This window comes from Toxotes jaculatrix, chromosome 22 (assembly GCF_017976425.1).
Source record: "Toxotes jaculatrix isolate fToxJac2 chromosome 22, fToxJac2.pri, whole genome shotgun sequence".
Taxonomy (NCBI): Eukaryota; Metazoa; Chordata; class Actinopteri; family Toxotidae; genus Toxotes; species Toxotes jaculatrix.
This window is the reverse complement of record NC_054415.1, coordinates 3,466,830-3,494,015: the sequence shown is the minus strand read 5'-3', so window position 1 is coordinate 3,494,015 and position 27,186 is coordinate 3,466,830. Positions and strand designations below refer to the sequence as shown.

The 27,186-nt window shown below is 41.8% G+C and overlaps 2 protein-coding genes across 6 annotated transcripts; one reads left to right on the top strand and one right to left on the bottom strand.

Annotated features, from left to right (window-relative positions):
• LOC121176033 (NADH-cytochrome b5 reductase 3) lies at positions 1 to 5,357 on the top strand. Its single transcript, XM_041029965.1, has 9 exons — positions 1 to 133; positions 423 to 548; positions 748 to 820; positions 1,113 to 1,219; positions 1,311 to 1,440; positions 1,554 to 1,637; positions 2,071 to 2,156; positions 2,290 to 2,389; positions 3,055 to 5,357. The coding sequence occupies exons 1-9, from the start codon at positions 113 to 115 to the stop codon at positions 3,225 to 3,227; spliced, it is 900 nt and encodes a 299-aa protein (XP_040885899.1). The 5' UTR covers positions 1 to 112; the 3' UTR covers positions 3,228 to 5,357.
• On the bottom strand, positions 4,093 to 24,803 carry ppfibp1a (PPFIA binding protein 1a). 5 transcript variants are annotated; one of them, XM_041029960.1, is made up of 27 exons: positions 24,682 to 24,803; positions 18,386 to 18,465; positions 16,733 to 16,938; positions 15,320 to 15,400; positions 14,857 to 14,970; positions 14,605 to 14,715; positions 13,002 to 13,094; positions 12,737 to 12,775; positions 12,176 to 12,293; positions 11,259 to 11,320; positions 11,085 to 11,151; positions 10,812 to 10,930; positions 10,511 to 10,584; positions 10,006 to 10,033; positions 9,613 to 9,766; positions 9,428 to 9,460; positions 8,563 to 8,698; positions 8,359 to 8,475; positions 8,025 to 8,175; positions 7,700 to 7,811; positions 7,519 to 7,607; positions 7,189 to 7,311; positions 6,951 to 7,076; positions 6,243 to 6,431; positions 5,821 to 5,979; positions 5,656 to 5,721; positions 4,093 to 5,571 (listed from the first exon to the last, which is right to left on the bottom strand). In XM_041029960.1, exons 2-27 carry the CDS (start codon positions 18,447 to 18,449, stop codon positions 5,479 to 5,481), a joined length of 2,724 nt encoding a protein of 907 aa, XP_040885894.1. In that variant the 5' UTR covers positions 18,450 to 18,465; positions 24,682 to 24,803; the 3' UTR covers positions 4,093 to 5,478. The 5 variants fall into 5 exon arrangements, with proteins under 5 accessions (XP_040885894.1, XP_040885895.1, XP_040885896.1 ...); XM_041029961.1 differs by lacking the exon at positions 9,428 to 9,460; XM_041029962.1 differs by lacking the exon at positions 12,737 to 12,775.
• Positions 24,804 to 27,186: the final 2,383 nt, after the last annotated feature.

The window sequence follows — 27,186 nt, the reverse complement described above, 5'->3', positions numbered from 1 at the left end:
AGCTTTACGTGCATGACAGCTGGTGCGACCGTCACATTTAGTTGCTGTAAACTCATTTGGTGCTGCTTTCTGCATTGACAAGCAAACTTGCAGTCATCGAGACGGACTGAAAATGCTCTCCTACATCATCGGTGTAAGTATGCTTTGATGAAAAGTAGCCAGGCTTTTTCTGTTTTTATCAAATTCCTGCGCGTAAGCTCAGGCTACCATTAGCTAGCGCTCAGTTTTTCCTAACCGAGTTCTGTTGGGAGCTTGGTCCGGCCTGCCCACAGGAATTGCCATGACTCATTGCTCCCGCTTTGGATTAAACAAAAATGACTTGACTTTAGTTAGACAACGCCCTGCGGAGGGCTCAAACAGTGGGTAGCTAATGCTAGCAGGGCGGTCTGAGTCACTCTCCCGCATGTGACCTTTTCTCACAGCTGATCAGAGGCGGCTTTGACAGCATCATCAACCTCATCTTCAGACTTCTCTTCTCAAAGAGGAGACCTGCCATCACCTTAGAGGACCCCAACATTAAGTATGCACTGCGGCTGATAGACAAACAGGTAAGCAGTCTGCACATCGCCTCATAAAAACCCGATGAATAAATAAAAAAAACAAAACCGTTGCAGAAAAATCGCCAGTCTCTCAGTTTATAACCGCAGCAGCTGCGTCCACGCACCACTGCTCATCTGTTGTTTTTGACATGTTTCTTCAACGCAGGTTTCTTTCTGACAAACTGCTTTGTATTTGTTGCTTGTTCAGATCGTCAGCCATGACACAAGGAGGTTCCGCTTCGCCCTGCCGTCTCCTGAGCACGTCCTCGGTCTCCCAGTCGGTTAGTTTGTCCTCTCACACGATCGTTATCAGTATGTAACATATGGGAAGTAGCGTTAACAGTCATCATGGACATGTGGATTATATACAATACACATATACAAAAATACAAACATCGGTATCAGAGAATAAATATAAGGTAGATACAGATAACAGAGCTCCGCCTGTTTTGTGCAATTTATTAGCGCTGCAACTATGAACTGAATCAGAGACTGAAATAATGAATCGATTATCAGAATAGTTGTAGGTTCATTTGTCCTCAGTTGTTCGTTTGTGTGTGTGTTTCCTCCCAGGGCAGCACATCTATTTGTCTGCAAAAGTCGACGGTAAACTGGTCGTCCGTCCGTACACGCCGGTGTCCAGTGATGACGACAAAGGCTATGTGGACTTGGTGGTGAAGGTAAAGCCTGAAGGAAAGTTGTTTCCCTGTAAATGTAAACCTGTCGCTTTATTTCCCTGAGCCAGTTTCTCCTGTGGTCCCTTGTTGACAGGTTTACTTTAAAGGTGTCCATCCAAAATTCCCTGAGGGTGGGAAGATGAGTCAACACTTGGAGAGCCTCAAGATCAACGACACTATTGACTTTAGAGGACCCAGCGGCCTTCTTGTTTACAAAGGCAAAGGTGAGCAACATAGCATGGTGCTAATACACAGTAAGAGGTGAACCATAGTCAGTTTTTCCAACAACACAAATTTGAGCTTCAGATGTTTGATGCCGTGACTTTTTCCTCCACAGGACTTTTCGACATTCAGCCAGATAAAAAGTCCCCAGCTGTGACCAAGACGGCCAAACATGTGGGCATGATTGCTGGAGGGACAGGTAAGGGAAACATCCAGCTTAATTAATCCTGTGAAAATGTTTAGCAGAGGTTTCAGCCACCCATCAGATTAACCCAAAGTACGATTTATAAACTACAAAACTCTAGACAGAGTGCCAACGTACATCTGCTTATTCATGCAATTATCCAGTCAGCCAATCGTATTTCTGAAACTGCTGATTCACCCACAACGGTCTCCGAATTTAAAGAGTTCAAAACAAATTCATATCCGATGAGGCCACACCCAGTTTCTCTCTGAGTTTTTGAGAGATAAACTCTTAGTAAATGTTAACTAAAGATATTTTAGGGGCTTATAGTCCAGGTCAGAAGCACAGCCACATACCTCTGGACTTTACATGTTATGAATAATGAAAGTAGTTTTATGTCTGAAGCCAAAAATGTGACCTCTTTCTTTTTTCTTTTGCTTTCTTACAGGGATCACTCCCATGCTGCAGCTCATCACAGCAGTGATGAAGGATCCAAAGGACCAGACCGTGTGTCACCTGCTGTTTGCCAACCAGGTGAGGTTCATTAGCCCAGGTCACCTTGTGTTTGAAATATAACTGAGGAGTGGTTTGTATCAAACAGAGGGGGAACGCTGTGTGACGCAGGCTGAATTAAAAATCAAACACCTCTTTGTCTGTGATGCCTCAGACTGAGAAAGACATCCTGCTGCGGCCTGAGCTGGAGGAGATTGAGGTGAACAACCCGGACCGGTTCAAGCTGTGGTTCACCGTCGACAGGGCGCCTGACAGTGAGTCCTCTAACAATACTTGAAATCTGAGAACAGGTCTGGTTTCTCTCACTGACGTTAGGTGTCTAATGGCCTCATGCAGAGCAGATACTGTAAATTCTCATATACAGTAAAAGCCAGTTTTCACATAATGTCCAGTTGCTAACAGATTAATAGGATCTGGGTTAAAAAAAAAACAAAAAAACATGGAAGTGAACAGCTCACATGGTAAATTCAGTATTAAATACATTTCCACAGTACAGTCAACTGTCAAGGAATTAATCAAAAACTATTTTGATTCTCATTTAATTAATTTTCTTTAATGAAAAAAAAAAGATTTTCTGACATTTTAAAGTCGATTAAAAAATAATTGGCAGATTAATCAAAAATATAAATAATTAATGTTGTAATTTATCAATGTGTAGCCACTTTTAGGTACTTTTACACATCAGTGTGTAGTTCAGCAGTAAAACACTGCAACTATAAAAGAGTACCTCAATTGTACTTAAGTACAGTACTTTATTTTTAAATTAGGATGTTAATAATGTCCTCACCAGCATGTGTCACTAGCGTACACTGTTAAATGAGTAGTGATTGTATTGGAGATGTAGTTGGACGGAAATCTAAACTCTAAACCTTCCTATACTGAGCTGTTTTTAAACTCTAGGGTCTTTTCTGTGTTTCAGACTGGGAGTACAGCCAGGGCTTCATCAGCGAGGACATGATCAGAGAACACCTGCCTCCTCCCGGCGACGACACCCTCATTCTGATGTGTGGACCGCCGCCGATGATCCAGTTCGCCTGCAACCCCAACCTGGACAAAGTGGGCCACTCCGAGGGCCAGAGGTTCACCTTCTAGACTCACAAAGAAGGTTAGGTTGGGAATGAGGAGCGCTTGATTATTATTATCTCCCCAAAAGCATTAAAGCACTCGTATAGTTGCAGTGGGAATTGCACTATGTATACAGCATATTTATGCCATGATATTCATCATGCAACAGAATCACAGCACGGACCAATTCATGTTAGTAGTAAGTGTCTTGGAAGGGAAAATGGCGGATGTTTGGGCTTGTTTAGGATTAAAGTTGAGTATGTGGAGTTGGATCTTGGAGTTGGAAAAAGGATAGCTAGACATTTTTTCATGTCGTCGGTTCAGAACATTAGGATGTGATTCCAGATCTGTTGCAGTCAAACCCACTGTCCTGCTGTGGCCTCACTTTGGTTTCAGTATCAGAGGAGTTGAGGTTTACTGGCTGCTTTCTGAGTGCCTTAAACACTTGCAAAGCTTTTTTTTTTTATGCACAGTAAAAGAGTTATGACCACTTGTTCCATTTATACGGAATCAGTTATTCCATTTATGGCTGTTGGGAATGTGTTAGCTATCTGCCGTCTACCTGTTGTCCGGCTGTGTCGATATTGTTACATCAAAGATGTCTATATTTTGCTAAAACGTGTTCAGTGATTTGTTGAAGGTGATGTGGTTACTGATACGATGTCTTTGCTGCAAGTCTGGCAACAGTGGCTGCTCGTGTTTGGATATGCACCATAAACATCAACTGCTCTTGAATTATTGGCGCTTTGATTTTTGATTTCTTGTACTCTGATGTCCCCCACACTCGTCAGAAACTGAAATCCTCATTTGCAAGTGCTGGATAATAACTGTGTTGTTGTGTCTCCCTTGACCGAAGCAAGATGCTGCTGAGAGTAAAGACGGGGAAAAAAAATGCATTCTGATTTTTATTACCAAAAATTTAAAAACACAACATAGAATAAAACCATAATTTTGGTTTGCAGGAAAATAGAGATTTGGCTAAATGTTTGTAGAAGCAGTGACTTTGGTTCCCATGTTTACTTTTCATTCATGTTTCTTTTCTTAAAGTTACAGTTCAACATTTTGGGAAACGTGCGGCTTTGCTTTCTTGCCGAGCGTCAGATTGGAGGATTCATACCCTCATATCTGTCCAGTAGATGTGAACCTACAGGAGATGGTAAGCTTAGCTTAGCATAGAGACTGGAAACAGGGGGAAACAGCTAGCATAGTGTAAAAAGACACATACCTGCACCTCTAAATCTCACTAGCAGGCATCTCGTTTGTGTAATCTGCAGAAAAACAAATGTAATAACAGTGATTTTTTTTTTTTTAGGAACAGTCACATGCTGTAACTGTTTTTGTGGTGAGCAGCGTTTGGATTAAACAAGTTTCTCTACCAGTTTCCAGTCTCAATCATCTCCTGTTCTTCACATTTAAAGCACAGACAGAGTGGTGTCGGTCCTCTCACCTAATTCTTGGTGAGAAAGCAAATAAGCACATTTCTCAAAATGTTGAACAGTTCTCTTTTTGTTCCCTCTAGCGATATGTGGCAACAAACAGTTTTGGTTTTGACATATCTGCCTGCCTCTGAGATTTGTCTTAGCCCCAATACTGTGAACGGGATCATGTGTGTTTGGTGCTTACAGCTTTGAAAGGCGGCAGCATCTGTCCAGTGGCAGTGTCCAAGGCGATACACACAGATCTGTTTACATAAAAACTACTTCTTCAGTAGAAAGTGATTCCAATACAAGTGGTTATATGGAGGGTAACTGGACACTTTCTGGAAAGATACGGAGCTGTATTTCTTTTTTTTTTTTTTTTTTTTTTTTTTAAAGCCACAGTGTTGGAGACAAATCTCAGAGTCCTGAGCAAATAAAACCAGAACTATGTTTGCAGCTCCATATCACTAGAAACAGAGAAGACATAAAGCAACTTTACGTACCACAAATAAAAATGAATCTGACTGATCAGCTGTGGACGTGAAAACTTGAGAGCTACACTCAAGAGAGGAATAACAGCCTTTAAAATAAGGGGAAAGAAACAAACACCTAAAATATGCTGAAAACACAAATGCTTGAGTAATGATAAATGTAAAAAGAGGTACATTAATGCAATAAAATCTTGCATTTTCAGTTCATGCATTATATTTGACAGCTTCAATAAATATATATATGGTCACAGATGCTATGGCTTTACTTCTGAATGAATAGTGTAAAAGTAGGTCTCACATGTTCTACTACGGACGTTGGTGGGATGAGTTTGCTGTTGGCACAGTTGGTTCTTACATGAAGCTCGCCGTCTAGATGTTGGAACTGTTGCATGTTTCTGCAGCGTTGACCTCCGGCTGGCAGACTGAGATCTCTGGAAAAAACTCATCGTCCTTCAGCATGCTCTGAAACACAGACACGACCGGAGAGAATAAAGGAAACGTTCTACCCAGCACACCTGCTTTTAGTTTTAATTGTCAGTTTCTCACCGTCAGATTGTTGATTCCCTCTGAAAATGCTCCTATCTGCCTGACGGTCCCTTCAGAGTCCTCCATCTGCCACAAAGAAACACAAGCAGTGGGTCAGGACACAGAGTCAAGCTCCAGACAGGTGAAAGGAGCTAAACAGATGTGGAAGTATCTGGATCCGTGTACCTGTTCCAGGTGGTCCAGGTTATCCTCGTACATTCGGACCCCGCTCTGGAAGCTGCTGCTTTTGGGCATTTCCACGTTCATGGGGCAGACGTACTCCTCGGTGTCGTCCTGGCGTTTCTTTCTCAGAGTGCCAAAACCACCGAACGACAGGCGTCTAGGCTGGAAGACAGAAACAGACACAGTTAGCAGGTTTCAGCAGGAGCATTTGACAGTGACTGAGTACACTTTTCTGTTTTTGTTGTCTCGTTTTGTCTGCAGCCTTTTGCAGCTGCATTATGGGCCAGGTTTCCCTCACAAAAAGAAGCTTCCAGCCTCAGTGGAATTTGCCTGGTTAAAAGAAAGGTTAAAACTTAATTATAATATTTAGGTTTAGTGTCCTGAAGCTGGTGTTACCACGGTGGTTTGTGTGGACGGACACTAACCTTGACCTTGGCAGTGGCCGTGAGGACAGTGTAGTCTGGGTTTTCCAGACACTCCTGCTTAAGCCGCTGCGCCTCTGAGCCGATGAGCAGGTGGAAATGTGTGGCCAGGTGGCGTCTCAGCAGGGTTTTGTTGGGAGGAATGTTGAGCAGGAGGGCGAGTGCTTCCACGTTGAAGCGCGGCTCCAGCACCTTCAGAGCACGTAGGTATTTGAGAAAACGTCATGGAGAGAGGTCAAAAAGGGAAACAGGACAGAAAAAAAGTGATGTAGAGTCACACCAGGGAATACATTTTTTCTTTCTGTCAACTATTGTGTCGAATCCTTATGTAATTCATTGTTCGAGTATGCAGGTCACACAATCCTGCAGTGTGTGTATCAACCATTAATTTAAATTCTCTAAATATTTTTTCAGTTGTTTTGAAGAAGGAGGCTGAAGCACACATGACACCAGTAAGGACTCCTCTCTGTAAGCTGGTGCTGTGGACAAGAATAGGCCACTTTAATTATAGAGTCAAGTCCTTAAGCCTTTTAAGGCAAAGGCTAGACAATGGCTTAAAGTAAAAACATTACATACAAAGAACTACCTCTAAGGCTGAGGGAAATATAAACAGAAATTCTTTAAATATTAATAATTTCCTCATATATATGGATTGAGCTAAAAAGATTCTGAATTTTAAAAACTCCTTTTCCTTTGTCCCTGCCCGCTCACCATCAGTCCTCCATGAACGCCGCTGCCTCTCAGATTTGGGGCATACTCAGCCAGATCCACAGATCGGAGCCACTCCATCACTCTGTGGTTGGTCCACTGGGAGATCTCTGCCGGTGTGATGTTGTTCTGGACAGAAGCGAGGGAGTAAAAATCCAGATTTTAGATCTACATACATCCAAGATTAAATGTAAAATAATAAATGAATAAATAAAATAAACTGTGGTGTCTTGTGTGATACCTCGTCAGAGGGTCGCCGCCTGAGACAGTTGGGTTCGTAGGAATTGAGGCGCAGGACCTGAATGGCTCTCTTGACGCTGAGGTGATGGAGGACACTGCCCACCTTCAGAGACAGCAAGTCCTCCTGGGAAACAGCCACAGGATCAAACAATAACAAAGAGTTATCACAAAGTCATGTCACCTACTGAATGATTTATTCTGTGGGAAAGTTCAGGCAGAATATAAACGAAACACTAGAAAAGTTTGACACTTTAATATCAAAGCAGCTCTACAAGCTTCCATAAAGGCTCCAGTGCAACGTGACAAGGTTTGAAAAGCCCTGGCAGCTCACCACTGTCATGTAGTGCAGCATGCGTCCATCAACACGAGCCTCATCAAAGTGACTTTTGTACTGTGGGAGGCCAATGTCATCCAGCCATCCTGAAATATAGACACAGCAGTATGTTTAAAAAAAAAACTTAATAAAAAGTTGTGGGTGACAGTACAGGTACTCTGCTGGAGTTGTCACTCACTGGTCACCCAGTTGTGGTCCAGTTTGCCCTTCAGGTCGTCCTCTTCTGACCCGAGAGCCTGCAAGGCCAGCTGCAGCTTCTTCCTGTGGAGAGGCTGCTTCATGCCCAGCTCCTGCTCAGGTAAACAGAGGAACACAACATCATTCACAAGGAGCTCCTACAGGCAGCAGCAGTGAAGCTGTAAAACTTCTGAGAGACAGATGCATCCTGCTTCTTCCTCTGGCCCTTGTCTGATTATAAAGTAACATCACAATTCATGAAACGCAAATAAATGCTTGACATATTGTATACACTGTACCCAGACCTGAAAATATGGCACCCCTACCTTCTCCAGATCATGCTGTGATGCCTGCAGCAGTGTCTGTCCTGATTTGATCCAGCTCTGTCCCTGGGCAGCATATAAACCCAGGCCTTGCTCATGCAGCCACGAAAAAACTTCATCTTTACTCCACCGCGAGAAAGGAACTTCAACAGCCCTGAGCAAGGACAGAGACAAGACACCGATTACATGGACTGTGTGTATTCTGTACATTGCTATAATGGCTTGTAAATTAAGCCTTTATCTTGTATACTGGGTAGCTCCAAAAGATTTCAACATTCTGGGCTACATTTCTCTTTGATGGCACACTAAATATTTACGATTATTATTTGACACCTACTTGTGTTTAGATTCACGCGACCACCCGAGTCGTGGGCCAGCTGTGGCTCTGACTCCACCCCTCCTGAACTCCATCTCATCGTCGAGGTTGAAGGAGGTAGAGTGACTCCTCTTTAGCCTGCAGGAGTAAATATCGCAGCATAAATGACCACAGATAATCCGCTCACATTACTGTAAACACAGCTGACACAACGCTGAGTGTTACCGGCCAAAAAATCTCTTAAAGCCTTTAGACTTCTTTTTGGTTTCTGAGGAGGACGGCAGAGGAGCTCCATCGTGGGACTTCCGTGAAGGAACGCCGGCCAAGTCCAGGTGATCCGTGCCTTTACGTTCTGTCTCAGCTGCAGAAATAATTATATACACATCAACGTAACTGATTATATACTGCAACAAGACTGGACATCCCACCACCACTCAGAGCTGATCAGGTTGCACTAAAACCCTCTCCCAGAAATGTCTTGCCAGCGTTACACAGCACAGCAGCTACAGAAGCACCATCACAACCCGAGGTTACTAACATAAAACCTGATCATCACCATCCATGCAAAGAGCTAGTCAAGTACCACGAGATATCATTTAGAATGACTGAGAAATTCTTCACATCTTAATTGACAAGAACCATCAAAACATCCTCATTGCAGATGGTTTTTAATGTCGTGGATAAGGGACAACTGGATGATTTAGAGAGCTCATGGACAGAAACACCTCACACCAGAGCAAGAAACTATAGTAAATCATGTTTTCAGCACTGATTTAGAAAAGTGATTCTCAACTTTTCTTGTGGAATAATGAATAATTTTTAAAACCAGTTAGTTTAAGGTAAAAACATTTGACAACTCACACTTTATAAACATGCAAACCAGGAATCATAAGTAAAAAAAAAAAGGCTGGGAATCACTTATTTAGAAAAAAAGTTGGGGAAATGTTGCTATATCTATAACAGGACAGTTTGACAATGAGTTCATGTAAGTTAAATGGCCACAGCGTCAGTACTGTCCTTAAGCACATCCAGCTGTATCATCCAGAGCAGCCATACTGCAGGCCAACAAGGCCACTCTGCTCTACTGTACCTAACACAGGTGCACTGGCACTCCGGGTGCGATCTTCATAATTAACAGAGGCAAGAAAAGAAACATCAGAATCAACAGTGAAGCACAACACATTAAAGTAGTGAAGAAAAAAAATCAAAAATACTTAACAATGACAGACTTAAATACCAGTTTATGTTTCAGTATTTTAAAAAGGTGATGCTCACCCAGGTTTGGGGCGCTGGCCGTCTGTTTGCCTCCACGCAGCTTGAAGAATCCACGGCCAAAAGAGGAGCGGGCCTTCTTGGAACCAAAACTCTCATCACTTGTGGTGTTTGCTTTAGTAGGGGAGGAGGAACCGGGCCCTGCTTTATTAATGACCTTAATGAAATTAATGAAAAATACAGGGCAGCAGAAAAGTTAGGATACGACCAATGACAAACCATTTCACTTTTAAATTTAAGAAAATTTTAAGAAAAAAGGAAAAAAAGTTCAGTTGCGCCATTTAACCACTAGGTGTCAGAAGAGGACTATTTTTTTTAATGCTGTACACTCAAGACAGTCTACTGCCCGTCCACTGGAGACTCAACATGTCTGCATCAGAGAGGGCAGGGTCTTACCTGGTCAGTGCTCCTGGTTATGGCTGACCTGAAATAAAAAAAAAAAACAAAACAGGTGAATAAGAGTCTTGAAACACTCTCAACACCAACCACACATCGTAAACACTGATGATCACAGATCATCATGTCAGTGCAGCCAAACATGTCGTGTAGAAGAACATGACTGGAACATCAGTTAGTGGAGACTGAGAACAAGCTGAAGTTTCTGGTCTGATAACATTTGATTAAATCGCAATTGGATCTAACGAGATTGTGTTTCCATGACTTCAGAGTACAGACTGTTACAACTGTTAGAAACAGATATTTTAAAAAAAAACAGACTAGTTTAACTGTTATTGTTCATTTAACAACAAGGTCTAGGACCAAAACCAGCAAGATTTCATATTTTGTGGTGATATTTCAGTGTAATTCATTCCACCCATGAGACTAAATAAAACACAAACACAGGGGTTTCAGTAACATAACGGAGCAATAATAAGATTTAAAACTCAGATGGCAGTTTTACCTTTCCGCTGCCTGTAACTGTCGTTCCCTGTCCAGTTCGTTCATTTCAGAGAGGACGGCTATACATGGAATAGACTGAGACAACAGACAAGGACAGGAAAACATGATTAGTTGGACTTTTTTTTTTCCTCGACGGCAGGACGTTCACCCAGCCCAACAAATAATAACCCGAACAGAAGCTCTGAATTCCAGGGAGAAACAATTTCAGAGTGGGAGGCCAAAATTGAGTTTTTTTCTGAAAGGAAGTCCACAGTCTGTGGTTCATCCTGTGTGCGAATTGTTTTGACAGAGGTTGTGTTTACCTCGCCAGAGCTCCTTCCTGCCTCCCCCTCCAACACCACGGTGACCTGATCCACCTCCATGGCTACAGGAACCGAGGGATCGTCTGGAATATCATCATAGTCATCCTCCTTCAACTTCTCTGAAAATGGATAGGGTAGTTAGTAGAGATGTACTGGACTGAAAACCCACTAAACTCAGTTTTTTTAGCCTTTTTATTTAACAATCAACAATCTGAAAATTACTTTGATTAATGAGTGAAGTCCTTATTCTATCTGATCCCACAAAAGTCTGACCTTTGACCAGCTCCTGTACTTTCTTGCACTTTGTTAGCGACTCCTCCAGCTCTTTTATCCTTCTCTCCTGTAAATAAACATGCATGACGTTACAGTGTAGACTGCTTTAAGCAAATCAGAGCAGCTTCTCAGCTGCTGCTTATGACCACGACGTCACATCACATCACGCTGTACCTTTTCGTCGTTAGCTGACGTCAGCGTCTCCAACACCCTCCTCATCTTCAGCATTTCTGTATCTGGAAAAAGAAACACACTTCTGGAAGGTTACTTTAGCTTCAGCTCGCCCAGGCTCTGAGAGCAGCCAGTAGAAACCAGAAATAATGAAACCACTGAGGCTCAGTGTGCTGGTCAGCAGGTCTCCTATTTCAGCTTGGGGCCGCAACGAACAACTGATTCAATTATCACTACAAATGATCAGAAACAGGGACTTTCTGTGTGTTTTACTATTAAACATATGCCAACCACTTGGTAATTTAATCCAAACCAGGTTTATCTGGCGTCATGTGATCTCTGACGTTTTAACTTTGAACCAGGTTTGAAATGGAAACATCTTTTATAACTCAGGTGGTTAGCTTTACATGTTTGATGTAGTCAGTGTCTGAATAAACATCTCATGCCTGCACAGGGAGCTGGGAGACAAAACAAAAACCTCATGCGCTGCAGGTTTTACTCTACAGCATGTGTTCACAGGCAGACCCGTATAAGAGACTCCCCTTAAAATGAATGGCATTCCTCTACCATCAGAGTGGATAAGATAAGGTCAGCAGTGGGTGGAAGGAGTAAAACAGTCAAATGTTTGGTATGGAGCCTACAGACACGCTGATAAGGATTCAAGAAGAAAAAAAAAACAATCTCAAATCACCTCATTATAATTTGGACTGTCTGTGAAATGTAAGACACTGCAACAATAATTAATGGAGAAATCCAAATAAAAGTAAAGCACCTATTATTTCTTAGGAAAGCTGCTGGAGGGGGATCTGGTGTTTGCTGGATTGTGAAATGTCTATTTGTCCAAATCTCATTTTGTAATATTAGAGCTGGATTGTTTGAAATGGTACAAGTAACTTCCAAAGTATTTAAACAGCTCCCACCTCCGTCTCCTCCACCAGCTCCGCTGTGGCTCTCCACCTTCAGTCTGCTCTCGTCCTTCAGCCTCCTCAGCTCCAACTCTCGCTCCTCCAGCTGCCTCTGCAGAAGCTGCAGCTCCTCCTGACAGAGGAAAGAGGTAAAGTCACCACTCTGCAGCTCACATCACTCTATATGTGTGTTAGCCTTTAGCTCAAAGCAACACTGTGCCAAAGTCCAGCTCTGGGCGTCTTGTGAGATTCAGTGCAAGTTCACACTATTCACTAAACCAATAATATGCAGGATGGTTGACATGCAGAATAGTGGACACATCGAAAACCTGAACAGACACAACATTACCACAAACTGTCTCAAAGGTTTGTACCTTTTAGAAATAGGCCCCAAAATACAGTTTAACAGGTGTTAATACAAAAAAAAAAACCTGGAACCGGTACAGGTGAAAGCACTTACAGCAAGTGTAGTGAAAGTCAGGAAAGCAGTGTGCAGCAGTGGAGAAGGAGCAGCTTTAAAGGATCTTAAGGGCCAGAGAGGAGAAGAGTACAAGCCGGAGATTAAACCTCGTTCACCTCGTCTCCAGTGAACCGCTCAGTGTTCCACTTTGGACGCTTGACAGGTTAGCATGTTGCAGAAAGATGTTAAAATGGCAGACAGGAGGAGGGAGGAGGAGCAGAAAATGGGGGTAAAGGGAGGAATGAGCAGAAAAACAAAGTCATGGGGGAAATCACAAGGTTTTAAACATGTAATGACGCATTTCAAAGTGCAAAAACCAATTCTGATATCCTCTGTTCTCATTGCCAAATGTAAAAGAATGATCCATCAGCATACACTCACTTTGGTCGCTTTTAGTTTCTTCTCACACTGCAGTCTTTCATTCTCTATGTCAGTCACCCTGAACCGCAGGTCTGTTACTTCCTGGTACAAGCCCTGGGGAGGAGAAAAGAACTCCCATTACCCATTAAACTCTGAGAGCAACCTGCACTGGGGACGTTTATGGAGACTGTGTGGGGGAGATTTCTGATTTTTTTTTTTTTTTTTTAAACGGGGGGAATTTCTGCCAAAGGCACCAAACATTATTTTCAGACTGATGTCCCTCTGGAGAGAATTTGAGAAGCTGAGTCCACACAGAGACAAATCCTGGAGTAAAAGGAAGCGTCCCGGACAGTTACTGTGAAACTGCTTTAATCCCAGTGTAGGAGCATTGTGAGAAACTGACATTAAAGGGAATGTGTACTGACAATGTGTACTTTTACATCATTATCAACTCATTCATTTCTGAATTCGAACACCAGGCTGCTTTCCCTCAGTTTTCACTCCCGTCATTTACAGGATTATGGTATAGTCATATATGGTATTTTGCAGGACAAGTTGTGCTGCTCTGAAATGGCATTTGGCAGCTGAGTGGTACTATGCATGGAAAGCATTTTCCTCAGTTGAAATTTTCATAGTCACTCCTTCTCATTTGTAATGAATACTGGGTTTTCCACAGTTTTATCGCTGGAAACTAGGACTTCCCTGAACATCGTAAAAAAAATTAATAAACTTTTATAAAATACATCATTAGCCTTCAGAGAAAGAGAGCAGAGGTGCTATTCCAAACAGCAAAAAGATTCCAACGTTATATTTCCTATGGCTGTTGTTTCAGCCATCATCTGCTTACTAAATTGATCAGCACCTCAGCTGACAAAACTGAAACCCTGGAATATGTTCAGACTTTGGATAGCACCGTTTCCATCACACTAATATAGCCCTGGAGTCAGTGAGGTACTAAGCCACTTGTTTGTTTATTTGGATCCCTTCAGCTGCTGCATCACAGCGGCTGGGGTAGCTGTGAGCTAAACCTAAGCCCTGATTTGGTCGCCTTAAGTTGTCTGTGTGTTCTGGTTTGACTGAGTTATGACACTGAGAATAGGTACTAAGATTTTCTTTTCGTAAATCAGGCACCAAAGGGTAAACAAACACAGAAGTTAGAATGCATCAGCACTGTTTAGATAAGAATGATGTGATGTATTTTATAACGGAGGCTAAACGGCTACAAAAATAAATATGTGCAGTTGCGGGAAAAACAACCCTTAAAGCTTTTACTGATAGTATGGAAACTATAACTCCCACAGACTTTTATCCCCTCAGAGAGGGGAGGGGAGGGGAGGAAAGGGGGAGAGGCATGGGTGGGTGGGGGGATTCTGGCAGGAAACAGCTGCTGGAGCAAAAGGGGTGTTTAAGCCTCTTTGGTAACCCCTGAAGAAGTTCACCCTGCACCACATGACAGATCTGAGTCCACCAGCCAAGTGAGACAGACCTTTGTGACTTTAAAACAATGACTGGGCGGCTGCCAGGATTCAGAGTCACACATGACATGAAACAAGGTGCAGGTGCAGGTCTGAGAACTTCACTCTCTCTGCCCCATTTCACAGCCTGAGACGCCGTACGCGTCTACCTCATTGTCCCTGTGATCTCTCTCCACAGCCGTCAGCTTCAGCTTCAAACTCGACACCTCGGTCATCAGCTCCAGCTTCTGGGTCTCCAGTGCGGTCCGGTTCAGCAGCTCCTGTGGACCAAGATGCACACTTTGTAAAACTGCACTAAAATATTGCAATTACTATTGTTGAGATAAGCGCGTGTTCATCCACACTCTGAAACCTCTAGATTTCACATTTGAAAGCTTAAGAACTGAACTAAGAGGCCTCACCTGTTGAAGCAGCTCCTCAGTAGCATTTAGTTTCTCCCGATGATGCTCAAGGCAATTGTCAAGGTCCCGAATCTTTTCACCTTGCACCTCCACCTGGTCTGTTAGAACACTTACCTACACAGTGATGAGAAATCTTTGTTAACTAATGTTTTAGTTTCTCAGGCAGCTTCTTACTGAGTGATGAGATCCTAGAAAATTTTCTTTCAGAGTAAGGACCCTTTTTTTTGCCAGTTAAAGTATCAACACTCAAATAATTCTGATTATTACCTTATGTAGTCATGAATACTTAATTCTATAAGAAAAAAAAATCAAAAGTAGTTTTAAAATATTCTGCAAACAATTGGGGCTGAAAACATAACCTCTGGTAGAGATAACTACGTAAGAGGAACCAAGCACAATACAACATAATTGCCCACTGAAGTGCAATTGTTTTGCTGTCTGATGAGGAGTTTTGTATCCGTACCTGAAGAATAAGACACTCTTTGTCGCTCTCCAGTCGTGACAGGCGTTCTTGGTAGACTGCTTCTGATCCATGCCCATTAGTCTGAAATGAGAAACAACAGCTAACAGCTGCATGTGCTGCTTCAGATAAATAAAGCTTTAAACTGCTATTTATTTTGAAAAGAGAGCTCATGAAAAAAAAGAGAGGGAAGGCCTTTAGCTGTCACGTTGAAATACGGATCTGGCTGAGGTGGCCAAATGAAAATACACATCAGCCTTGAGCCACACACATTTTCTAATGGCTGTAAGTGTGTAACCATACAACCTCGCTGACAATGAACTCACATGGTTTTTCCCTTGAAGAAAAGAAGAGATGTGCAAGTTGAGCTTCCCGGAGAAACATGTGAGGGTCAGTTGTGCTCTCACATGCAAGTTATTTGAAAATTGAATCAAAAGCAAACTCCTCGCTCAAATATCGCACATGGAGAGACGAGGCCGTGAGGGAAGGAAAACAAGAGCCTCGCTCTGAGTCAACGTGAGTTTAAAAGGTGGAAACTATTTGCAGCAGGGACTCCTATAGAAACTCCATCATTTGCAAAGCAAGTCATAACAGCACTTTTACTATAAACACAGTCACGTATAGGCAATGGAGCAGGATCAAGAGACGCAAAGCAGATCAGAGGATAATTCATACCAGGTGACGTTTTAAAACTTCTCAGTACAAAGACACTGATATCATTATACACAGATTTGGGCTTCAACAGAAAAATGTTTTGTTTTTTTTAATTTATTTATAGTCAAATAAATTCAATATAATTTTGACTATAAGATTCCCAGTGACGTAGTCAATGATAAGAACAATCAGAGAGCCCACTTTCCACTTCACAGCATAAATATTTGTGTCTTTGCCAGGTGCAAATGCATCTGTCTCTGACGAATATTTAACCTTCACTCTTTCGCTTGCTTATCTGATCCAAGATCAGCTTAATCACTGAACGATCTCTGTGGGTAAAAGAGCCATCAGTCCATAAGATACATAACCTGTAAACATGTTCAAACGTTCTTCTATACAATCTTTCAAATGTTTTCCAGATTATTTCCAATACCACTACCCACTCATCTGATTTGCATGTAGTCCAGGAAAACCAGGACAGATGGCAATGAGACAGATCTGTCATCTTGCCAGTTGAGACACACATGTGGCTCAGATTAAGTGTATGAAATCTGGATTTCATCTGGACATGAGACACTTGAAATGGCAACTGTAACCTGGGGCTACAGAAAGGCCACAAAATCTGATTCTCATTGTGTGTCTAATTTACTGGTCACCACATTTAGGGATTCCTCACTGTCTAAATATACACAAGTATTTTCCTGTTTCACTCAAAGACAACACATGGAAAGCTAAATGACACTTCACAGGTGGCCTTTTTACCATTCGTCCCTGCAGCCACTCCGCCAGCCCGTCTGCGGTGGAGTCAGGGATCTGACATCGCAGGTTGTCCCTCTCCTCATTGTCCATGAGCTCCAGCGCTGCCCGCAGGTCCTCAAGCAGATGCAGCACCCGAAGGCCGCCCAGGAAAGGTGAGGTGGGCGACTGGCAGTCAAAAAGCCCGTTGGAGTAATCCATAGCCTTGGAGCCTGAGGAAGCAGGAAGGAAGAGTCAGATGTTGACTGAAGCCGAGAAATTATTTCACACAATCATAAAAAGTGAAGTTGTGAAATGACAAGAACTCATTAGGCTGGTATGAAACTCCAAATGAAAATCTAATGTGTTGGGTTCTCACAGACAAAATGACAAGCTACGACTAAAAAGAAGAATTTATGACCAAAGCTACTTTTGGTTGATCAGTGGGTGTGGTGGAGGCACGACGACAAGCCAAAACTATAAATTTTAGTTTTTGTGTAACTGTATGTTTATTTCTTTTTTTCCAAACTTGTGTCTCTTTCCAGATGGTAGAAAACTGCTTCATCCGTTAAACAAAGAGCTCAGCAGTCAAATACATAAAACTCTGTAGGTTCACAACTAAAACTGTATGAACAAAGAAATATGTATACACATCTGTCAGATTTATAAAACCGTGTGTACAGGTTGTGTTGTTCTACAAATCTCCAAGAATTTCAGCCATCAGCTTTGGCCATTTACAGCATGAGAATGAGAACATGCCAACTTCAGATGATTTCAGAGCTGAATGCCTGGCCTTACTGTACAGAGGTTGTCTGCATACTTTTGCAACTGAGTCAAGTTTTATCAAGCATCATATGACACAGTAATAATGACCCTTAAATGCCCCCCCCCCCCGTCATATGTGTTCAAAACACATTTTCTGATTTTTCTTGGAAGCAAATGCAGCAACGTGTTGACTGAACACAAGTGCATGATGTTCCCATGGCGTGCATCAGCCTACTCCACGCCATCTGTCATCCGTCTTAAATGTCAGCCATAATGAAGATGTCCAGTGGTAACAAAGATGGAGCTAAATAAATAAATATCCAAACAATCATGGCTTCCGCAACAGTAGCGAGGGAGTGGGGCTTGATGACGGCTGTGGTTTCTGTGGAAACGGGGGGGGACTGAGGGATGTCATGTGATCGGCCGCCTCGCTCCCATTGGAAAGGTCAGCGCTATAATTACACACATCAGCGGAAAAGTAGGGACTCTGAAACTGAAGCCTGCTGTGCTCATCTGCAGTGGCACAAGGATACTGAATGTGGCCAAAAGTTCCTAAGCAGGAGTTTGTCTTCCAAACTCGCCGAGCTTGAATAATCATTAGTTTCCGTCACTGCGGGGACAATGGAAACTTTCTTTCGTTTCACATGGCGGAGCAATCGAGTGGAGGGAGAAAGAGCCAGTGATCTAGCAGCACAATTTCATCTTTATTCCAAACTTTTATGTATATTCAGGAGGATTACATTAAATTGCAGGTAGGAGTGGGAGAAGAAGGACACGTTGTGTTACCGTCCACTGGACGTAGTACTCCTAGCTTGCAATTTAATGGTTTCCAGATGTGGCTAGACCCCATAGTATGCCATGCCTACCTAAAGTGCTGTGGCCAGGTCTTAAAGTCCAAGCGTACAATGTGGTTACCTGCTATGATCCCATCCATTTGCTCCAAGGCTGCTGCCAACATCTCGCTGGCGTCAGACATCATCTTGCGCTCAATGAATCTGTAACAGAAAAGGAGTTTTAAGAGAAGCCAATGCAACAATAACAGAGACCTCTCAATGTATTGTACAGACAGGGGTTTCACAAAGTTTACAGTGGCCAGCTATTGGATGTCTGCAGCAGCAAGACAAGTTTTTTTTTTCTGGTGATGTTCTTTTTGTCAATTAATAAGCTAACCTTAAACTTCATAAAATAATAAGCTCCAATGCTGAATTTCAAATCTGAACAGAAGAGCAACCATCCTCCAAAATACTGCACTATTGTACATTTAAAAAAAAGAGAATGAGGCAAAAGTATCTCAAGTGGAAAAATCTGGAAATCAACAGAACAATTTTATGACAACTGGGCAAAAACTTTCTGCAAAATAAGATCATGTGAAAGGATCAAAAGCTCAACAGCAGCTACTAAATAGACCATGTGATCTTTTTTCAGCCATCTCAATCAAATTAAACAAAACCAAAAACCACAGCAGCTCACTAAAGTAAACATCATTGCCTCTTCAGACTTTCTCAAGCCGAAACAAGGAAATTTACTAACACATATATATAAAAGTAGCAGTCGACAGAAGAGATTAGCTGGATATTTAGCTGCCAGTAATGGTGTGAAGGATGTTTAGTTCTCATACATGTGAAGCTGGAAAAAAGGGACACTTGCTCTGAGTGATCATGACACATGTGAACAAGTCCAATCAAAATGTACAGCACGAAGGAGAGTCTAATACAGACTTTATCACACTGGCTTCACTCAAACAAAAGCATTAAAAATGTTTATAGAAAGACAAAAGAAAACAGTTGATTTGTAATTTTTTTTTTCAGTCAGTAAGACTTAAGCCCAGAATTCTGCATAAGTGCCAGAGAACAAATCCAAATCCCCAGAGAAACTCTTAGAGCTGAAATGGTTGGTCAATTTATTGGTTAGTCTTTTCACAGAAAAATAACTGGCAACTCCTTTATAATCATTTTTCAAGTAAACATCCCTATTACTTTTATTGTTCAGAGCATTACTTCACTCCCATGCAAGCGTCAGTTACAAACTACAAAGCCTGCTTGTATGCTCTTTTACATTTCCATTTGAAAATAATATAACTGTGTTATCACTAATCCTGTTATGGTACAAGCTCTCATTCTTTCTTTTCAATTGACTGCTGCATCAAATTAACCCTGCAGCCTGTGCCACAAAAAAACTGCTTGAGAGACAAAAAACAAAGTGATCTTCAGGACTTATTACCCAGCAGGCCTTATTTCCGGTGGCCGAGCAGTCACGGGTGCTTATGGCCGGGCTCCTATCTGGAATAATGGCACTATTCTCCCAGGGGTCTCAGGCCCCGTAGCACTGGCATGCTCGGCATCTCAAACTTCCACAACAAAGTTGGACAGTATCCCCATGACCGCCGAATTCAAACACTTATCACATGTCTCTCGCTTTACTTGCACTGAGCACACACTTATCACTCCAAACAAAATCTGATTTGAGGGAGTCGAGACAGCACACAGTTTGTGGAAGGAGCAGCTAAAGTCCAGAACTAACAACATAAAAACAGTGGCTCTACTTGTTCAGACGGCCCATGGTGGTGGGGGGGTCGGGGGTAGGGGCTGCAGGCTTTACTTCATTTCCTCCCTCTCTGGGGTCACAGTGTCACACCTAGCAGGGTAAAAAATGGGCATTAAGAGCGTAATTAAACCAATGGCCTCTGCATGAGCTGGGGGCTGGGGCTCTGCTGTTAACACAAGGGGCCTTTAAATGTTCCACTGCCTAAATTCAACTTCACACACCACAGAGAGGGGAGTAAATTTCTTCCAAAACACTGTGCACTTTGCTGTGTATTTGCACTACTGCATAAAACATATCATTTAGATTGATTATGACCAAAATACTGGTTATGTACATGCACACATTAACCATTTCATGTCATTCAGAACAAGACTAAACAGGACTTTGGTCAATAAGCAAGCCCAAAAATGCCTCAGATTTCAAAACAAAACAACCTGCTGTCTAATTAAATTTTACAGTTCCCATGGGGATTGAGGGTGGAGGAGTGCCACAGATACACGTTTTACTACTAATGCGTTTTCCTCCACAGGTATTTCCGGAGAATGATGGAAAACCATCACTCACTCTCATCAGGGTGGAAGCTGTGTTTGGTCAGCTGCTCGTTTCACCCCGGGGGAGAAACCTTAAGCTTGTCTCATTTCCAAAAAGACGTTTTTTTTGTTGTGAATCCAAATATTTTCTATCTCCGTGTGTGAATGCTGAAAACAACAAATGGCATGAAGAGAGGGAAACCAGCGTGTGCTATCACACGCTCCATTCAATTATCCTATATAGTCTTTTGCTCACAGTGTAACCACGGGTGTACAGATGAATCTGGACATTTTAAGATAAAACCAATCAGTGTTCTGGCACAGTAGAGGCTGCTATCCTCCTGCCTCTGTTTTCCTGTGATAAAAGCCACATCAGAGGTGGTGTTATGAGTCTCATGTGAAATCCCATTGTGTAGAAAACACAGCTTCTTAACAGTCAACACACAATTCTGGATTTCGCTTCAATTTACATCTGAGAAAGAATCAAACCAGGAATAAATTAAAAAATAAAATCAATCATGTGCTGGTCATGTGGAAGATAATAGAACTGAAACTAATAAACTGGTCCCTCCATTCTTCACACTCATGAAACCAGACCCTCTAAAATGCCAGGCTGAGACATTTTCCACTTCTTTTCGCATCAGTGATGAACAGGTCATCCAGAAAGAACCTTCTGACCAAAACCTCAAGAGAGGAGCCCACAGACGAGGGCCCATCTCTCCAGCCACGTGAAGAAGTGTCTCCATGAGGTAATGATGACTGATAACTCCACAGTGTGGGAGTGAGCACTGCACACATTCCTGAGCAGGTTAGTTCTCCTGAAAACCAAACACTGACGCCTGGTACTGACATCGCCACCGACCTCTGAGACTCTCCCTCCCCCAGCCCCTTACCACTAAATCCTGCTTTATTCAGTCAAAAACTGAGAAGAAAAAACTACAGAAAGGCAAATAAGTAAGCAAGCTTTGACTTTCCTGATGCTGTGAGGTGGTTTTAACATCAACCAGATGGAGAGGATATGATATGGAAAGGATATGGAAGGGGGAGGGACAATGCATGTGAAAAGAAAATAGGGTGGAATTACTTGACCCTATGCTGAGTGGTCGGCCTCTGAAACACACACACACGCACACACACACACCTCTGCTAGTGCCTCAAACAGTTGTGCTCCAGCTGTGATACAGATGTGCATTTCAGACCTGCACTTGCTTAGAGTAGTAATAGCGGTAGCATTAGTTGTAGCACAGCAAGACAATTAGTAGCAGCAATAAGCGTGACTGTGACTCGGTCCTGGTAAGTAACAGGGTAAGTGACACCAATCATACACTGGGGAGCTTCTTGAAAGAGATATGTTGATCTAATGAAAATTTCTAATTCAATAAACCTTAATTATCTAAACTACAAGTGGTATCAGAAGAAGCAGTTGTAGTAGTCACTGTAGCAGTTGTATTACTAGGTAGTATAAGTATAGTTTTAACTGCAGCACTTGCAGGTTGTGCTGTATCTTAGAGTCTATTGAGTGATTTACTGATTATATTTTGTTTGTTTTATACATAAAATGCTAGAAAATAGTGAAAATTTAACAAAGAGCCCAGGAACACATCTTCAAATGTCTCATCTTGTCTGTCCAAAACTCCAAACTATTTAATTTACTATCATTTAAGAGCGGCAATAATATTTACAGTAGTACTTATAGAGGTAGCGTTGACATGAAGCACGTCATGAAGTCATGGAAGTCAGTCCCATGTGAAATCCAACTTCCAGTCAACTGCCTTTGTTTACACATCCCCCTGAGAGATGGTCCAGTGGAGTTTTAGTCTGGGCTGCTGTGAGGTCAGACTGCCTGACAGAAACAACAGCCCAGGCTTTAAACTAGTGCTTTATTTCACACTGCAGCAGAGGTGGCCACATCGAGACACCGCACAAACAAGTCTTTGTCTTTCAGAGACTCACATGCTAGCACCGCGACACTGAGCCCAAATTATTGCAGTTTTTCCACGTGGCCCCAACTACATCACAGTCAGAAATCACATTGGAGGGGGAAAAAAATAAAGAGGGTGGTGGAAAGGGGCTGGAGGAACTGAGTAAGAGATCTAAGCAAGCCAAGAAAAACAGCCTTTCTTTGCTTTTGTTATCAAGGTTTCAGCAAAGAAGCAGATATCTAAGTATGAATTCTATCATTTCAGACACTCTGTAAGTAAAGTAATGCAAAGTTAAATGAGTTTTACATGAGTACCTACAATGAATGGGCTGAAATCATAAACAGCCTTGAAACAGAGGCATCCCCACACTCAGGAAGACCTTCACTCGGCCCTGTCAGGAAGCGTTTCCTGGCACATTCTGGAGAAATGTCTTCCTCTTTGTCAGAAACTGCCATTTCCCACTAATCCCAGTACTGCCTGCACTAACAGCACTACAAAATGAACCTAAAAAAGCCACTGTACAGCTTTCATCACATCACACCACACACTAGAGTATCAACTTTCCTAAAGTGAGGGAGGAATTTATACAGCTCATATATAAAACTTGGCCTTTAATTATGTTCCTGCAAAACAAATGTTTCAGATTAAGTTAAGATTTTAATTTGATTTCAGAAGTGTGTAAACATCCCAATATATCATGTGACTTAAAAGTGACACGTCCCTTCTTTCAAAATACTGCACCACAAGAGTACTGCACCAAGAATGCAAGGAATGCAAATGTCAAGAAAAAAGGTGCCTGAGACGGAAAGATCCCAGTCGATTTTCTTTCACAAGGCGTCAAGAAAAATAAAATCTAAAAACTAGAAACCTTTTTGGGATTTCCTGCATGTTGATCTTACAGCAGGCCAGGTTTGCTGCTACTGCAAACCAGGGTTGATAATGGACTTTGTCTTTACCTGACTGAGCAACAAGAAATTGCCTGTTGCCTGTGGAAAGAAGATGATTGCCACCAGGGGATTAGATTTATTTATTTGTGTCCCTTAAACAATCACAGAGCAATGCAAAAAGTTCTCCCGCCGTATCATCAGATATGGCTGTTAGCAACAGAATGACTTTCCTGAGCTGCTGATCGAGCTGTTAGCTGTGTGTGCTGAGTGTGGCAGGGGATACAAATATGGTTATTGTCAGAAAGGGAAATAAAATCCTTTGTTATGCTTTCAGCTCTCTGCCTGGAAGCCAAGACATCATCAGACGTACGCAGAGTGGAGGGCTGCCAGAAGGTCATGCAGCGCCTCAGGAGGAAGGTTTTTCCTGAACTGTATACTACAGAGGTTTACCCAAACAAAGGCTGCAGAAGTCTGAGGCTGATAATGAAAGAAGCTGACACTGGACCAGCTTTAAACTGCTGGCTCTGCGCTGGCTGCTACTGTCGGCTACAGTGACTGCTGCCGGGAGCCAAACTGAGTCTGACTGGAGGTTCGCCGCAATGATTCATAATTTGGCTTCTACATTAATGGACATGTGATGCACAAATCAGCTGTGGTTAAATTAAAAAAGCCCTTCACATACAAAGCAAATACAATGCCACATACTAAAAGTATAATGTACCAAATATGAGGAAAAAATATGATTTTCTTTCATAACATTTTCTTCTTTATCTTATCATGGATGGTATCAGACACGAATTATTAGTTTATACATGTAGTTTTTCTTAATATGAAATCTGGGCACCAGTGATGCTGAAGTTTGCCTTTGTGGAGAAGTCTAAGTTAAATACACTAAACCATAATATAGTAATGAAATATCACTACAAGGCTATAGGATATTAGCTATGAGGAAATTAGTTAGAGAGTAAAGTCTGGATTAGTTTCTGTAGACACCAAAGCTGTAAAATAAAACCATTTAAATCACCACAGATCCTGGATGTACTGTAAATACCAACGGGGATAAACGATTTCTTCGAAAGTCAAAAAATGTTAACAAACGATAATGAGCTAATCTCTGATAGTACATTAGCTAACACAAACACTTGATATTTAGCTAAGATAAGCCCAATTAAAATGAGTACAACACGCAAATTAGCTTTTTTTGGTCGCGAACTTTATAAAGTTAAGCTAGCAGTCCAGCGAAGTTTGGATAAACAAACCGCTAAAACTAACGCTAACTCCGCTTTTCAAAGCACCAAAAAAGTTCACTGAAACTTCGGCGAACTTACAGTTTTCGACCCAGAAATGTTAAGGAAGGGACACCGCAGTCTCCAGAAGGCTTTACTCCAAACACTTTGAGCGCTTTTCAGCGGGGCTTCATAGTTAGCGTTCACCTTCCCATTGAATTTCTCTGTGAACTGAAGTTTTCATTCCAACTACTAAAGAAGCGGCGTCAAGCTAAACAGACGGAGAGCCACATAAAGGAAGCCCGACGCTTTGGGCTTCAAAATAAAAGCGTAAACTTCGTCGGATAAAAACTTTTTTTTCCCCAAATTCGATCTTCTTCAGTAAATGCAAGTAAATCTTTCGTGATTTATAATTGATGTAATTAATGTCTCGTTTGTATGTACAGACCCTCACAGGAAAGTTCTTTGTTCACACACTTTTTGTGCAATTTGCCTTAAGCTTAGTGTGCGGGTCTAGTGTTACTCCTGCTTTAATATATTTCCATGTAATATATTCCCAAAGTATATGTTTTGCTCCATATTTCCCAAGCATTAAATGTCTCATTCATTTGTGATCACGTCAACTGAACGAAACATAGTTCAGTAGCCGATGGCTAGTATGCGCTGTATTTTGAATGTTTTTGCCGGAAATGATTTTTGTTATTCTCCAGCTTAACACTGCGCATGCGTTCAATATATTCGCGGCCTTTCAAGAAAGTAATAAATCTCTGAGAAGAAGTCTACCTGAATATATTTTATTATTACTTGTCAGCATTTAGCAGCGTACACAACTTGATATGTCATAGTTATACCTCAGTGCACTTAAACTCCACTTCCTCTCCATCTTCACAAAATATTAAAGAACCACTGCCAATAAGTTAATCCTTAAACTCTGAAAATTTCGAGGCGACATTGAAGGCAACACCTGTGTGTGTTCATCGATCTCACCTACAAAACCTGAACTCAGCTTTATAGCAGTAAAAAGCATGAGGTGAAAAATCACCTAAATCTAAATTGTCTCAGGGCTTTTAAATGTTTGTCATCATCATCATGTCTTTGGTGCAACACATTAAACAACATATATAAAGAATATAGGGCAGTATATACATATACTGGATAGCATAAGACTAAGAACTGTGAACCTGAACAGACTGAATGTGCAAACTACCCATAATAAGTAAACTTATATTATCAGGAATTAGCAGCTGTCACAGTATTTATAGCACTGGTAAGAACAGAGAAGCTAGTGAGATTAGTGAGGGCAGTTTTTTTTTTCTCAAACGAGCTGTCTGAGCTATAATAGAGTGGTCAGAGAATGGGTGGGTGGGCTGGGTGGGAGTAAACTGACACTAAATCACATTACACTGAGTGCAAATTAAAAGCCCTATACTTAGCTACAAAGGTCATATTAATTTTCAGTCCACTGTAGAATAATCACCCACTGTTAGTCAAAAAATACACTCTGCAAAATGTTTTCTCACACAGTCAAGTTAGAGGGTGATGTGAGGGTTCAGCCAAACACAAAAACAGCTCAACCAGCAGGTGGAGTTAGAGGTGTTCTCATGATCTTTGGAGTACAATAGGGAACACAGTGAGTTGCCCTTATGAAAGAGCCTTGACTTTATCTCACAATACAACAAGTGCATGTCTTATAGACACGATGTAACAGACTGTCCCTGCAGCACAAGAACAGCTGAAGGGGATTCGGCTCCCTGAATGAAGTCTGGAGAAAACACGGACAGTGCATGATGGTGTTGGATTTAATGACAGTATAAGCTTAAACATCAGTCACCGACTCACTGAGAAACAAAGGGGCAATATTGTAGCAGCCTGTTGTGCAATATGTTGTAATAACACTAAACAGATGCTTCCATAACCAGCAGTTTCAGACAAATCTTTTTGTTTTAACTGTAGAAAGGAGAATGCTGTGCCCTCTCTATGCTTTTATACATGTCTGGCATCCTAAACAAATTTTGCAAGTGTTTCTGTTTATGCTCTATTTTAAAATTTAATTCTCCTCCACATATGAGTTCCTTGACTGGATTTGAAGATCAATATGGTGCATACTGATAGCGGCTGCACAAAAGGACTGTCTGCTAAAGTATTAACCTATAGCTCGGCTGATCAGTGTGTGGATGTGAGGTAGGCATGGCACTGAATCAGAGGATTAGTCAGGTGGATAAAGGCTAAGCAACCATTTTTTTAAATGTATGTATTTCCAAATCACCTTGAGACATGAAAAATATAAAATTTGGGATGCACCAATCTGACTTTTTCTCTCCTGATGCCAATTCCAAAACCTGAACTCAGTGTTTCTTCCAATACTGGATCTTGGATATCAGTGTTTCCCAAAATTTACTGTGTGGAACTCGTTCATAAGCCCAGGCATGGCTGTGGTACTAACATTGGAGGCAGCAGCCTGCTGTGACTTAAATGAATGTGAATAATACTGAAAACACAGATTTATTGTGACAGTGACAAAGATTCTGTATTGAATGTGGATCAGCACATTAAAATATATTGAGAATATATTTTTTTGTTGTTTCCAGCAGTTCTGTACACTGAGCT

What these genes read in the sequence shown, in the direction of transcription:
- LOC121176033 (XM_041029965.1), top strand. Translation starts at nt 113, where the DNA reads ATGCTCTCCTACATCATCGGT. An exon ending in TGCTCTCCTACATCATCGGT is followed by an intron (nt 134 to 422) that starts GTAAGTATGCTT and finishes CTTTTCTCACAG; the next exon opens with CTGATCAGAGGCGGCTTTGA. An exon ending in TGCGGCTGATAGACAAACAG is followed by an intron (nt 549 to 747) that starts GTAAGCAGTCTG and finishes TTGCTTGTTCAG; the next exon opens with ATCGTCAGCCATGACACAAG.
- ppfibp1a (XM_041029960.1), bottom strand. Translation starts at nt 18,449, where the DNA reads ATGATGTCTGACGCCAGCGAGATGTTGGCAGCAGCCTTGGAGCAAATG. An exon ending in CAGGAAGGAGCTCTGGCGAG is followed by an intron (nt 10,585 to 10,811) that starts GTAAACACAACC and finishes CTGTTGTCTCAG; the next exon opens with TCTATTCCATGTATAGCCGT. An exon ending in TCGCGTGAATCTAAACACAA is followed by an intron (nt 8,176 to 8,358) that starts GTAGGTGTCAAA and finishes GTCCTTGCTCAG; the next exon opens with GGCTGTTGAAGTTCCTTTCT.